General features: G+C 43.6%; 1 protein-coding gene across 2 annotated transcripts in view; it reads right to left on the reverse strand.

The window, feature by feature from the left end:
- Positions 1 to 4338: 4338 nt before the first annotated feature.
- syde2 (synapse defective 1, Rho GTPase, homolog 2 (C. elegans)) overlaps positions 4339 to 14836 on the reverse strand; it is a 34596-nt gene continuing 24098 nt past the window's right edge. For both annotated transcript variants that reach the window (XM_064333471.1, XM_064333472.1), the window contains exons 5-7: positions 9860 to 10041; positions 9094 to 9325; positions 4339 to 6730 (exon numbers count right to left, since the gene is read on the reverse strand). In XM_064333471.1, the coding sequence (XP_064189541.1) occupies positions 6135 to 6730; positions 9094 to 9325; positions 9860 to 10041 (1010 nt within the window). In that variant the 3' untranslated portion in view covers positions 4339 to 6134. The remainder of the gene's footprint in view (positions 6731 to 9093; positions 9326 to 9859; positions 10042 to 14836) is intronic.

Here is a 14836-nt window from a genome sequence, read left to right on the forward strand (position 1 = left end):
GGGCGCCGAGCGGAAATGAAATGCAGCCGAGGCCTGGGCAGATTGAACACTACATGGGTGACCTCACTCTTTCCGTGACTTCGCGGGCCCCGTCAGAGGGGGTCAGAGACCGCGCCGAGGCAGACGTCCATATGGCCCCAGGCAACTGCCGGAAAGAGACAAAAGACGCACACGGGACTCCGCAGGGACCCCTCCGAACCGTCGGCCTTTCTGGAGCCGCTTTGACTGGGAACCCTTCCACGCACAGCCGTGCGCCTTTTCCTGGTCTCTGGCAGTTTAAAAGCCACAAGTGGGAAAACTTAAAGAGTTTTACCTCGGAGTGCCTTAGCATGTGACCAAAGCATGCACAGTGATGCAATTCTGGTCCTATTAAATGTGGTTTATTATTCATTTAGTTACATTCTCTCGTATGCAACCAATAATCCTCTGTGATTTCCCTCCAAAATATAAAGGGATCTTTCATTTTTTTTGGATGGGAGGAGGGGGTGGGGGTGGGGGGGGTTGTTGTGAAGCTGCATTCCTGTTTTATTACCCTCTTTAAAGGATTCCCCCATCCTGGGAAACAATGTGAGCAGGTGCTGGGCAGGACGGGTGTAAATCAGCCTGTCGAATTAAGCTATTCCATGGGCATTGTGCTGTGTTTTTTTTCTCTCTGGGGGAGTGTGTGTCTGTGTGTGTGTCTCAGTGCATGTCGGGGGAGTGTGTGTAAATCTTCCTGCTACAGAACACTTGCATTTCACACATGTTCATCGAAGTCCAGCTGCACAGCAACGCAATATTGACCCTTGCAACTTTTCAGCATGATTGATGGGTGATGCGATTATCTATTTGTTAGTTTGGCCATAGAAAATGTCATTGGTTCATGTTTTAAGGCACGTAACAGCCCAGCCAGTAAACTTCAAAAACTTTTTTTTTGCTGATGTGTAAAAGGTTGTAAAATGCTTTTAAAGGATAGCTTACAGACAAAAACTAATGCAACAAATTAATTTGTTCAACTCGCATGCGTAGTGAAGACAGAATGGCTTAAAATATTTCATGGAGGCATTCCAAATTTGACATACGTATAGAAACAGACATGCATTTCTTTGTGCATGTCCTATAGAGGAAAACTGTGACTCATTGTTTGCTGAAATTACCCAGGATATTGTCAACAAGGTGAGTGCTGAAATTGTTCTCATAAATTATTGTTAGAAAGCTTATGTGAATAGACAGTCCATCAAAAAATATATTACCTGATTATTCTTTAAAAAAGACATTTAATATTATTTTCGGTTGGACTCAAAGTATAGGCATAAAAACTGATATTTATGTTTATAATTATGAATAAACTAAATTATTTTGTTCATATGTACAGAGTTACTTTAATTGCATTTTCTTGCTGTAGACCACAACCCCCAAATGTCCATTAGCAACTATTATAAAGCTGGCAGGTTTTCAGAAACTTCTGTAAATGTCTAAAATATCCTACATTGCACATTCAACCTGTCTGGGCCAATCAAAAACACTAAAACTGAAACATCAAAAAAAAAAAAAAACTAGGAAGCGAACTATCCTTCAAGTAAGCAGAATAATGTAAATACACCAAACTGTACAGCATGTTACCGTGTAGGTACAATTGGTATTTGTTCACATATGACTGGGGGCTCATATAATTTATCAGGCTTTTGCAAGCGGTTTGGTTTGTAAGCAGAACCTTGAAATGGCGTTTAACTTTGCACTGTATTGGTATGAACTAATATTTAATCATACTGGAGTTAAAAGTGAAACATGGATGTACAATCATCACAATCTCAAGCTATCTTTATTTTTAGAATGATCTTAAACCCTCTTCCCCTTCCTGTCCTACTTTCCACATTTGGGAGGTGCTGGCATGTCTGATGTCATTTAAACTGCCCCCAGCTCTGCAGAGAAACAAGGCGGCCATAGCATCTCACTTTCACTCCAAAGACACGCGTAACCTGAGTTTCAAACGTTACTGAAGAAGAGACACCAGATCCATGTGACCACTTCGGAGCAGACCGGCGATATCACGCCTAAAAAAACACCATGGCATGACATCATAACCTCCTCGAAAAATCATTAGCAATGCTTCTACATTTCATCTGTTTCCAATATGTTGGGTGATGATGACAATGGCTTGCCTACAATGTATTTTCTTTGTATTACCGAGGTGCAATGCCTTCTTTAGCAATTTATGTATCCTTTCATTTATATAACAACTAATATATATATATATATATATATATATATATATTTACATATTCCTGACTTCTTTACAATGTGAAGCAATTGTCTTTTTCCCTGGTCGCAAGTTTTTGAGTGCAATACTCAAGCAGGATTAGCCTTATTACAATGAAATACACAGGGTCTGAGTGACAGTGGAAGGGAATTAATCCCAAAGGTCGGGTCCCGAAGGACTGCGGCACAGCATACCGTGGACCGCAGTGCGTGAGGCCCCTGCCCACGGATCTAAGCACCGCTCTCCCTCCGTTCCTGGATGCTGTCACCAACTGTGTCTGTCAGTGTTTCATCGGAGGCTCAGCCACGCAGGCCTTAGATGAGTTGCCAAGTAGAAACCAGGTTCAGAGAGAAGAAAGAAGAAAAACTTCAAAAGCGAATGGCCTTCCTCCCCTCTCCCCCACCCCCCTTGCCTTTATTAGTACACTTGCTACTGAAGGACACTCCAGAACTGGAATGTCCTTCCTGAGCAGCTTAAAGCTCCCAGGAGCTTATTCTGCCCAATATCCAGTACAATATAACATCCAAACAGATGGGGGATGGGGGGCACATGAACATAATCATGATGTTATGGAAGCAATTCATTCATCTTTTTTGATATGGCCTACATACACGTTCTCCGAAAACATCTTCAAAGCAGAAAACAAAGCTTTCTCTGAGCTCCAAGTATTAGCATTCCCAGGTCTGTTTGTGTGAATGTGAGGGGGTCAAATTTCTTGAGAGATTATCTCTCCCTATGGCAGACAGTCATCCCTACTGTCTCCCACTGTCCAGCCACAACCAACTGCCGCCGTGCGGAGTCCGGTTTCACACACACGCAGGTGGCTGTCAAGAATGTTTATAGAAGTGCCCAAAGCACTCTGAAATTAAATTAGAGCAGGGGTTCAGCACAGTTCACGGGAGGAGACTGCCTGATATTTAATAACAGTATGAATTCACATAACAGCCAGAAGGTTTTTTTTTTTTCTTTAAATATCCATCTGCTTACGTCACCCACCAAAAAGTGCCTTTACGAAGCGCGCAAACAGAATAATTAAACGGTGTAATGGCTGCACATAACATCCAAAAGAGGACATTTTCTTTTCATGGCAATCAACCATACATAAATTAAGAAATCTTCCAAACATGCAGAAGTTACCTGTAATTAATCGTGGCGGTGGGAACATTTTTTTCCCAGCTGTGTGGAACAAATCAGACCGCATATGTTCTGTGAAAGACAAGTAAATTTTTTTAAAAAGGAATTCAGTCGCATAGTTTCTACAATGAGTGCACTGAAGATTTATGAGAGCCATAGCGCCTGACCAGGTGGGACACGTCTCACTGTCTTATGCACTCTCCACTGCTCAACAACACGAACAACAGCCTCTTAACTTCCACCTCCTCCATCACCTACACAACAGCCAACGATATCTAAAGCTGGAGGTCCGTGAAATAGGAGATAACATGAATTAAATTCTAATTTTGTACTGCTGACACGTCTGTGAATACTGGTTGAAGAATTTGGCTCTCCACCAGACAAAACTGTTTTCCAGGCCTCCAGAGCGATGGCCAAAGGAAATTTTCTCTGTTCTTCAGCGCTATAAAAACACACCTTGAAGTGCTCACGTTACACTCCTTTCATACAGCCATTTAAAGTGAGTCCATAAAAACCACATCAAAAAAGGAGCATTTTGCATTTTGTACAGTATGGTGCAAAGATGAAAATTTCCACATAACTGCGGGCTAAGGTGCTCATTAGTGCACTTTTATTGCACAGGGTAATCACTAGTGAAGCATGACTGTCATGAATTATCACCAAAAAAAGGTAGCTCAATTCCACAGGGGATTCCCCACAAGTACAGTACTTGAAAACTTTCATCTTGACACGGAAACATACAGTACAACAAGTATCTACAATTCCCTTCTCACCAGCTTCATCACAGTGCATCACTGAAAAAGACTTCACCTGCCACAGAGCCCATCTTGGTCCTTACATCACAGCAGTGTGCTGGTGAGAAACTTCTGGCTGTGTTAATGAGATTTTACTGTTTGTCTGCTCTAGAGCAGTCATATTTCATCTTCAGTAGACCAGTTTGCAAGGAACTGAAAAGGAACACAATCAACATGTGAAATATATACTTTAATATGACAATACATTTATTTTTTTTCCCAGTCAGTACAAAGTAATATCTTAAGGTTCTGTGATACTTTCATCACATTAGGTTTCTCTTTCCAAAAAAAAAAAAAAAAATGATAACATATATTTATATAGCTGTTCTTATAATGAGCTATGAGGAATGCATTTATACAAGAACAGCAGAGCCAGCTCACATTGTACAATTGCACAGCACTAAACATCACTGACGAGGAAAAGAGAAATTTGCTCCAATGGCATAGATCCCACTTCACTTGCAGTAATGTGTGGCAGTACCTAGAGTATGCTCACAATACTTTTAAAACATCCTGACATAACACAGTCATACACTGCTCAATCAAAAATGTTTCTGAGACAAACATAATTTATTTTTTTACATTTAAAATTTACAGTTGAATAATGTGTGTGAGCAGCTGCCAAAGGAAAAATAAAAGGAACAACAAAATGATATCTATATACAACTATAAACACCCTGGACAGTGAGGGATAAAATGAGCTTGTTTTGACTGTAAAGCTTTTGACCATGTAACGTTCAGTAAATTTAAACCAACAATCACAAACAAAGTTCATACTAACAGTGACTAAATAAAAACATACCAAATATGTACAGATAGAACAAAAAAAACAAACCTTTCTGAGAATATGCATATATTTTTTATATATATTTATATTTTACAGCTACGATAATTTCATTAGTCCCACAAATTATTTAAAAGCACAACACATTCATGAAAAATGTGTACAGATAGCTTGAGCAATCCATTATATGAAATAACTATAGATCAACAATACTACAAGGTAATTTAAATAGGAATAAATGAAAAAATAAGCTGTCAAAAATATACTGCAAAACATTATATGTGTGTATATATTTTTTCCTTGTATTAAATACTGATAATTCTGGATCCCTGGATAACTGAAGAGTTAAATTATTAAGTAAAAAAGTCTCTGTCATAGCATATGAAGTCATCACCACAGTGACTGCTCCAATAAAATGTGAATGGCTAGTTCCCAAGCAATTGGGTCTTTCTGACAATTTGTCACTCTTAAGCATCTTAACTGCTTGAATCTGCACTGTATCAAAAAAAATGTATATAAGGGGCTAGAAAAATAGAAAATTATCATCTTTATACATGTATACATTGACAGAGAAACCTTTCTTTCAATGGTGATACAACACGTACCATTCATGCCTCAGAAGAAGCATGTGTTTTAGCACCCGGCGAACATTTATCGTATCTCATAGCTATTCATAACTGTACAGTTTGTTTGATTTGACAAATGATTACACTGATAAGGGTCACAGGTCAACCCCAGGCTCCTGCTGCATAAGAATCACCTCAGCAGTCCCAGCAGCATTTCGGGGAATCCTGGAGGAGAGTTCAGCAGCCACTGGTGTCCACCACAGCCCAGCCCATAGCCTACGTCTACTCGAACAAGCTCCCCGAGCTTTGTAAGTGCATCGGTTTACATAATGTACCTCAAGAACTCTCCACTGCCACAAGTACCACCTTTACACAATTAAGGCACCTTTTACACCCCTTAGGGTCAATGGATTCTTCTAATAAGAAGAAAAAAACAAACAAACAACAGTCTAAAATAGCTACCGAGCAACACTGTAGGAATGCCTATGGCAGGTAAGAAAGCCCACAAGAGATTGGCGAGAGAAAGCGAGAGAGGTGCAATATCACAGGCTCTGAGAAAGGTACCCGGCAGCAAAGTGGCTCACCAGGCCTGAGCCACACCACTCTTTACTTTGAAGTCAATAGCCCACGTTGAACTTGTTCTTATTCAACTCCCTCTCCAAGTTGCCAATCAAAGTGTCGATGCTCTCCTGCAGATCCTTGAGGTTGACTCTGTTGCTCAGAACCGGGCTGATCTCCTGGATTTTCATGTAGGCCTGGTAGGTGTGCTCTTTGGCTAGGTGCTCCTGGCTCGACAAAATGTCACCGGCGGACTCCTCGGGCTGTCCGGTATCCTCCGCCTCCTCTTTCTCAACCTCCCCCGATCCATCGTTCTCCTCCGTGACCGGAGGTTCCTGCTCCCCCCCTTTCTCCGGCCCCTCCTCGGCGCTCTCCGCGTCCTCCAACGGCACGTCGTCGTAGTCCGCCTCTTTGCCGGCGCTCTCCGTCGGGGGCTGGAAGTAGCCGTCCCCGCAGCAGCTCCAGTCCCCGGCGTAGCGGTTGCTGGGGCTGTCGAGGCGGCCCGGTTTGGGGCGCAGCACCCCGGCCATCTCCGCCTCGCTCAGGTTGAGGACCTGGGGGCGCTCCCTCCTCCGGCGCAGGTACTGCGGGGCGGCCGGCGTCTCTGCCGGCGCCTCCCTCACCGGGGCAGAGGTCTTGCCGTGGGGGTCCACCACTAGACGAGAGAGAAGCGGGAGATGTTTTTACAAGACTTTTTAAGAGCCTTAAGGGGGCAGAACCGAGGGGAGAACCACGTGCCATGCAGCAGAGAAGCATGCCAAACCCATTCTGCAACACACGAGTTACAAGTGTTCGTTTCTGCTGATTTATTACAGCAAAGTTGGGAGTCATGTCAATACACCTACATCTTATGGAGTTTGTGTTGTAGAATATTTGTATATTCTATCCACAATTTAAGTTCCCCATCAGGTGGAATACATAATATAGGGAGAGATTTTAAAACTTCTTTGTTGAATGAAAACACAGCAAGTTCTGGCCACTTGCAGGTCAAGAAATATGACCTACATTGACCTGAGAGGGGCTTCTTCAGCCACAATCAGAGAACGTTAGTATGTCTGTCATCTGGAAAAATGACTGAGCTCAGTTTAGTGCAGTGCACTCAGACACACCCACCGCTCAGTTACCTGTCTTCCTCTTTACAATCAGTGAGCAACTAACTCTCCGCCACCTTTAGTTGCTTCCTATAGTGAGTGATGAAAACAAAGACATTGCATGGAATCAAACCTCACAATTCTTCTGCTAGGAAATGCAACATTAATTAAAGCAAGCAAATCACTTCTTTATATAGAAATGGATTGCTTCACTCCTGTCATGTTTGAAAAGAATATGAAGAAAATCTTGAAATGAAACACCCATTTTCATAGAAGAAAATTTTCAAAACATTTGCTCCATTACACAAATTTATAAGAAGAAACCCATACAAAAAAAAAAAAACGTAAGAACAGTTATTTTCCAGTAACCAGGGGAACAGAAAAGAATCACAGTTCCATTTCCTGTGACCATGGAAAGAGGAAAAGCTGGCAGATTTGTGGCTGATCCCAGGATATGGGGGAAAGCCTTGAACTCCCAAAGCGCTTCATCATGTAAGCAGGGGAGTTTCCCCTCTCGGCCTCCAACGTAACAGACCCTGCAGAGTCCCTGATGGTCTAAAAATATTCTGGCCTTCCTGCCCCCCAACCCTCCAACCCCCCAACCCCCAAACCCCGCTCCTCTTTCCTCTCTGCCACGCAACGGCGCGATCTTTCCCTGACCACCTGCCCTTTCCTCAAACACACACACCAAAGCACACAGTCGCACGGGAGCGCCCAGTCATCACACACGGTCCCCGCAGCTCAAGGAAGGACTTGGTAAGAGGTTGAAAATTTAACCTAATGACTGTGAAATGTTAGGGGGGGGGGGGGGAGCGCTGGGGCTAAGGTTAGGTTAGGAATGCCGTTAATTATAGATGGTGCGCGCTGCTCTTAAAGCCAAGGAAGTCGATGGCGGGAGGTGGGAGTGATACACGTCTCGGGTTGCAGCTTGATTCAGTGTAAAATTTCAGGTGGGTGAGGGTCAGAGGGTTTCAACTGGCCGGGACTGTAATTTGACAACGGTTCAAAATCAATCCCCAGCTGGAATTTTGCACCCTTCACGTCATGAGCAGCCTTTATTTGCAGCAGATGTCAGATATCTGTAATTAATGCCACATTCACCCACATTTCCAAGCACGAGAACGGTGAAATTAGCTTGGGTCATTCAGGGTTATTTTTAAACTATGTGGATGTACAAGACGGATGTTGCACGCTAGTATTAGTTACTTAAGCCACAGCCACATCGACTGGTGGAACAAACATCGAGCAGAACATTACCCACAATGCAAGGGTTCGGAGCTGGCGCACATATTTCCTGGCACATTTGCACAACTTATAATTCCTAAATGCTACTCTAATTCCATTCTCCACACCTATGCCTTTCCCAGTTTATAAGTTACACATTCCATTCTAAGCATTTCTGCTCAGGCAGAGGGGGAAATTAGCTGCTGATGTGAAATGCTGTGCAAAGAGATAAAAGATTATCTTCGACCGCAAGGTGCAGCGTCTGTTCTGGATGGCAATTTCTGAAATTGCCATCCAGAAAAGCACTGTGAAAACCCATTGTTAACATGCTTTCAACTCATGATGAAGCACCCTGTGGACTATGTCAGCTCTGGAGTAAAGAATAGCTGTTTGCAATGCCATGCTGCTAACCCCAGATCAAAGCCTTAAGACCATTATTCCCGGGTAGGGTTTTAAATCAATGGTCATGGCTAGGAGACGGCTGCCCTGGTCCTTTGTTGAGTGACAGCAGGACACGGTTGTAGCCACAAATTTAAAGCATCAGATGTTTTTCGGTACCATAAAAAGAAACAATGCTCCAACTGTTAGTTAAACATGGGGTTTGTAACTTGTCTCCACTAATAACTGGCAAATTGAACAGTCCACTGAAAAAGGGGCACAGAAAAATAGAATCAGGCAGAAAGTAGTGGGTACAGTAGCATACCTGGCCAGAGCTGCAGGAGATAGTGCAGCACCTCGATGTGCTTCTTGAAGTGCAGGGCACTGGCCAGCTCCTCCGAGTCGATGAAGACCCGGTTGCTGTGGCAGGAGGCCTCCTGGCGCTGGCTCAGCAGGACCGGGCCGAAGCAGACGGCCAGGTTTTGGCACGTCATCTTGTTCACCTCGTGGTGGGAGGCAACCAGCTTCAGGTGGTCCAGCAGCTTCCGCAGGGTTACCTACCCACCCGGCCACAGACAACGCAAGTCAGCTTATGAAAACGAAAGAGATCGCTAAATAATAGTCAAAACACAGCTCATAAAATGAAGACATAAAAAAGATGAGTAATGCTCTTCAAATTTCCTGTTATACACTTTTCCGGCCACCAACCTGGCGCTAAGCCTGAAGTTTACACCTGTACAAAGGGTTCTGGATCGAGTGCTGATCTCGACAGAATGAGTAAAGCTCCATTCAGCCACTGAGGCAGGACTGAGGGCCCTGGCGGCTCCCGACACGCTTGCACACACTGCCCTCGAGGAGCCCCGCTATCGGAACCTGATGAATGCATGTTTACGTCTGCCAGCAGCTGCAGGCCCTCAACCCAATGTCATCCGGGAGGCGCTGCCACGCCAGGAATGTCAAGGAGCCCCAAACAAAGACCAAGGTGTGGAACGCGAGCTTTCTGCCGGAAGCCCCAAGCGGTGAGAACAGAGGAGGCCAGCACACGCCCTCCCTCGCCGTGGCAACCGCGTCCGGCCCGAGGCGCCGTTTACCTTCTCCACCTCCGGGAGGATCTCGAGGAGGCCGACGGTGTGCTCGGAGTCGGCGGGGTCGTTCTCGCAGCCCTTGGGTCCGATGCGCAGGGGCCTCTTGGCCATGGAGTCCAGAACGGCCTCGTACAGCTGCTTGGTTATCAGGGGCGACGGCAGCTCCCGCAGGTAGTCCTTCAAAACACCTGGGGACGAAAGGACAAGACGCACGGCTATTACAAACAAGCACTCACTCAAGGGAATCGCAATCACTGTAATAAAATGATTACATGATGACTACAATGATTAACAGGTTGGCCAGCATTGTTTTTTTTTTTTTTTTTACGACAGAGCTACCATTTCCCATGCCTTAACAGGGCACCACGTCTAATCTAGGACATTAACCTGTAAGTACTGTATGAATCAGCACAGTTTTTTTATTGAGTCATTGTTGTACATTTTCAGGTTTTTAGGCAGTGTGGGCTGGCAGACTTTGGTAAGCACAAAGACAGCCTATTGTTCTGGTGTATTGTATGGAGTCTGGTAGGATTCCTGATTGGAATCAGGCGCTATGCAGCAGCTTGAGAATGTGGGGATGTCTAGGAGGGGGGGCGATCACAGCTGTGACACCCTCCCCAAGGCCCAAAGAAAGAAAAAAAAAAAGCCAAATATGAAACTTACACCAGCTCTCTTCACAGAAAATAAATCAAAGGCATGCCCATAATTCATCAGGATGAACATTTTTTTCTTTTTAATTTTTCCCAGCATGCAGAAATATACTTTCTGTAAATAAATAGTCATTAAAAACTATTAATGAATCTCCGATCTTCATCCTAGTCTAAAGGAAGTTTCAAGTCTCCAGTCTCTCACAACAGAAGCTTTCAACAGGTACAACTGCCCCTACGGTCGCACCTAAGGACACACAGAAATTACAAAGCATGCAACTCACAGGCACCTCTCGCAATGGCCATGGGTGTTTAATGCAAATTCACAGGTGGGGCCAATGGCAGAACTTTAGATTTTATACATTTTGCTGGTATTATGCGCTTGGCTATATGTCAAATTACCATTTGCATAATGGTCACCAGCGCAACACAGTTGGTGGCCATGCTGTTGCCCGCCCACAGGAGCTATATTTATGTGTATGATGGCCACTAGTCAAAGCATAGTTTCAAATATCTCAGCTCATAAGAACATAAAGCCTTTAGGTGTGTTTTTATTTAATTTTTCATGAAGGGTTTGGCCAAAAGATTTCCATTGTAGCTGCGGCTAGCATAGTAACCAGCTGGCCAGCCACTGCCTGGCTATTGTTCTATGCGCTGCCATGATGTTCACTTGTGTTGTGTCGTCACTTTGCATGTATTGTAATGTCTAACCGTAGATGAGATTGCATGGGTAAATGATTTTTGCATGGCAGTCACCTGTACATGCCCATTTTTCCTTACTCAGACTGGTTTGTAATGTATAAAATTTTTAAATGGATTAAAAAAATACATAAATAAATCACTTACCACTATTTCAATCACAAATCCAGGTGTTGCCTCAGAGTCAAAGCAATAGCAGCTGAGTAGCTAACAGACTAAACCAAATTGGCGAGCCATGCATCTAGCTGATGAGAGTATTATAGATTGCAGTAGTGACCCTCATCAGATTTCCAGCCACCGGGGCCATACATTCACGAAGACAGGTTCAGGCTGATGGAAGTGGGTTTGCAGAGGACTGCCCTATCACTCACATTCACTTAAGAGATCAAGCTGCTTCAAAGCTAAATATTACATAATGTGCTCATTACTGGACCGTAAATCCGTCCGGAAATGTACTCAGCATTACCAGAACTGCCGTAAAACACTGTGCAGTATGGTGCTCGTGTCAGACAAATATGAATTTTTACACATTTATGTCATAAAAAATTACCAGCTTGCACTAAATTCAGCTCCACATGTCACAAGGGGCAGGCTTATATAAACTAATGTTCTGGTTTCAAAGAACCGGATGCTGTCTCATACATCATATCTCAATTAATGAAATTGAAGAAATGAAATGAACAGTAGGCATAATTCATTTGAGACAAATAAATCTTTCCTTAGATTTATTGCGGTTTCTCTACATCAATCTCAACAAACAAGGCCAAGAAATGTTCCCACAGGACCTGTAAATGGCTTGAGAAAAATTTAACTGCATTTAGACCAAAGAAAAAAATGCAAAGGAAACAATAAAACACTTGCAAGCAAAGTTGTACGACTGAATAAAAAAAAAAACATTGTGTAATCCGATTCTTCTGAAATCGCTGTCAAGTATCAACAGTTACAGTGTTTGGCATCGCGCAAAACCCAAGACAATTTTCCTTCCTGCGGATACAAATTCTGATGTTAGTATGCACAACAGGGTCTATTAGCTACGGTCTGTACTCCGGCGTCTGATCCACCAGCATGCTCCATTAAATCAAGACCTGACACGTCTGAACACAACAGCAAAGATGTGTGAGCTCGGGCTTGTTCATTCCAAACCAGCGGCAGCCACAAAAGTGCAAAATAACAGTCTTTCATTCCTCCAAGGAACAAGACCTTGCAAAGTCTACTACCAAGGTAAACACTTACAAGTGGATTCTTACGGGCCACATCATTACAGACAGGTAAATATTTTTGTTGTGGCGCAGGCATAGGGATTGGAATAAAAAATGTATTTTGTTCACAGGTTCTCTACATATTTGCACCAGACTGAGGTACCAGCACACACATTTTTCATTTTTAATCATTAAAATGGTGAGGTAGGTAGGACATATTGACACATTTCAAGAAGTAACCATTGACAAATAAAGAAAATGCTTAGTGTAGTCATCTACGTGCATTCCAATGCTTGTACTTCAAAATGTAGTGAAAATCTCTGTAGATCTGCACTTAGGTACTGATGAGCAGATTATTTTTGTTATCCACACCCCAGTCTGTGTTTTCACCTGTCAGAACCCCTGCAATTTGCCCCTGCCTCCACAGAACATGAGAGAAAAATCACCCACTCACAACTGCAACAAAGTGTTCTTTGATAAAGAAGTAACAGATTAAGTAGGGCACACATGTAAAATAGTTCCTTGCACATGTCTTGATATTAATGCCAATTTCGCTAAAACATGTTTTATCAGGAAGAATTTGATTCTGCAATATAAGAACTTCATGTGGAAAGGCTTGGCAGTTTTTATAATCAAACCTGAAAAGATTACATCGCCTCCTTAGTAGGCTAAATACACACTATGTACACAAATTAAAACAGAACTAATCGAAAGCAACTTGTTTACAACACTGAATTCATTTCGAGAAAATGCCTCCATTTACATTCTCTACACTGTCAATTTTAATACTGATTTTTCCCATTTAAAATGAACCTCCTCGTTTATAAAAGGGGGAATAAATTAGGCAAGAAAGTAACTACAAAACACCATTTTGTCCCTTCACAACCTTAGCTACTCCATCTGTAATAACAGCAAGCTGGTTTAATATAAACACCAATAACCCCTGTGCAAGTGTGAAGTGACCCAGAACACTAAGAATGCTGCCTTTATGTGGGAGTAAATCATTAGCCTGCTATGACTCAGCTGCATATTTGCTCTGTTTTAAAGAACCTTAACCTCCATTGGCTGGGCCAGGAACTCAACACACAAACAAATCCTGTGACAAAGGCAAGGTCAGGACTCGGGAGCAAACAGGTGGGCTTTGCAGGTGTTTCTCGTTTTCACAGCTTGTCCAAAAGGCAACACGCATTCAAATGATCATAGTCCAATGAGATGGACAGTGGCCAGATTAAAAGAAAACACAAAAGCCTGCAAAAGCTGTAAGTGTATTTATACGGAAATATAACCGATTTTCTGAATTATAGTCAGTAGTGATAACTGTGCTGAGGAATCTATGTTGTGTCCAGTTTCTGAAGAACTTCTGCAGAGACCGTCCAGTTAAATTTCCTGTTTGGACTTTCCTATCGCTAGTCTAAAATAAAAGCCCAGTGAAACCCCAATGAAAGCCCTGCTCAACAATATGGGAGTGTGCAGGGAGGCCACTGTTGACACTACTGGTTTTACATCCGTTTAGACTTCCAATATCCAGCATCTCCAACAGACCCACTTCTGACCTTATGCTCTAAAAGACAGATGGACGGGTACACTACCAGCACAAGAGAACAAACAGCGGCTTGTTCTGTCCCCCGGCACTGACCGGGAGAGGGGTGCAGCCCAGTCCACTGCTTCGCGTGCGATTCTGACACCCACACAAAGTTGTACCTCTTTGTATCCAGGGCGCCTCCTGGCCAGCCCAGAGTTCAGCTAATCCCCAATGCATGAGTCAAATACCATCTGTGTTTGTTCGGCAACAAAGGGGGCACTTGTTAATGACTTTCCATGTCTTCACACAGTGGGGGGTGGGGGTGGGGGGGGTGGTCAGGATCCAGGACGCAAGTTAGGCCCTATCCCCACCGACTGACCTCTTACACTCAGCCTAATCAAAACACTGCCCTCACCATCTAAAAGAAAGGCCTCAATATGGCGGCCAGAAGTAACAGTAAGCAACACCATTCTCATAGCTACAAGTACAGCCGGGCTGTTTAGTCAGTTAAACACAGTTGTAATTCACTTCTCATACATCCCGAACAATTTTTTAAATTTATATTTTATCCCTTTTATCTCATTTTTCCCGACACCGAACTCAACCGAATCTGCTGATCTACCATCAGCAACCCTTCCTGCCGACTTCAGGAGGAGACGGCAGACGCATGACTCCTCCGATTTACGTGACGCCTTTTCTCTCTATTTTCCACACTGCAGATGCACCAGCAGTCATACACTGCCCGTGTCGTCGAAGGATAACGAGGTCAGCATATTCTCGGTTTGTGTGTCCGCAGGCGCCTGGTCTGACCAGGAGTGGCCGCTAGAGAGCGATGAGACCAACGGAACTACCTGGCTTACCCCCTATCATTGGCCGAGCCAACTGTTGCCTCGCCAATGAAGACCTCCAGCCAATG

Source organism: Anguilla rostrata, chromosome 4 (assembly GCF_018555375.3).
Source record: "Anguilla rostrata isolate EN2019 chromosome 4, ASM1855537v3, whole genome shotgun sequence".
Lineage (NCBI taxonomy): Eukaryota > Metazoa > Chordata > Actinopteri > Anguilliformes > Anguillidae > Anguilla > Anguilla rostrata.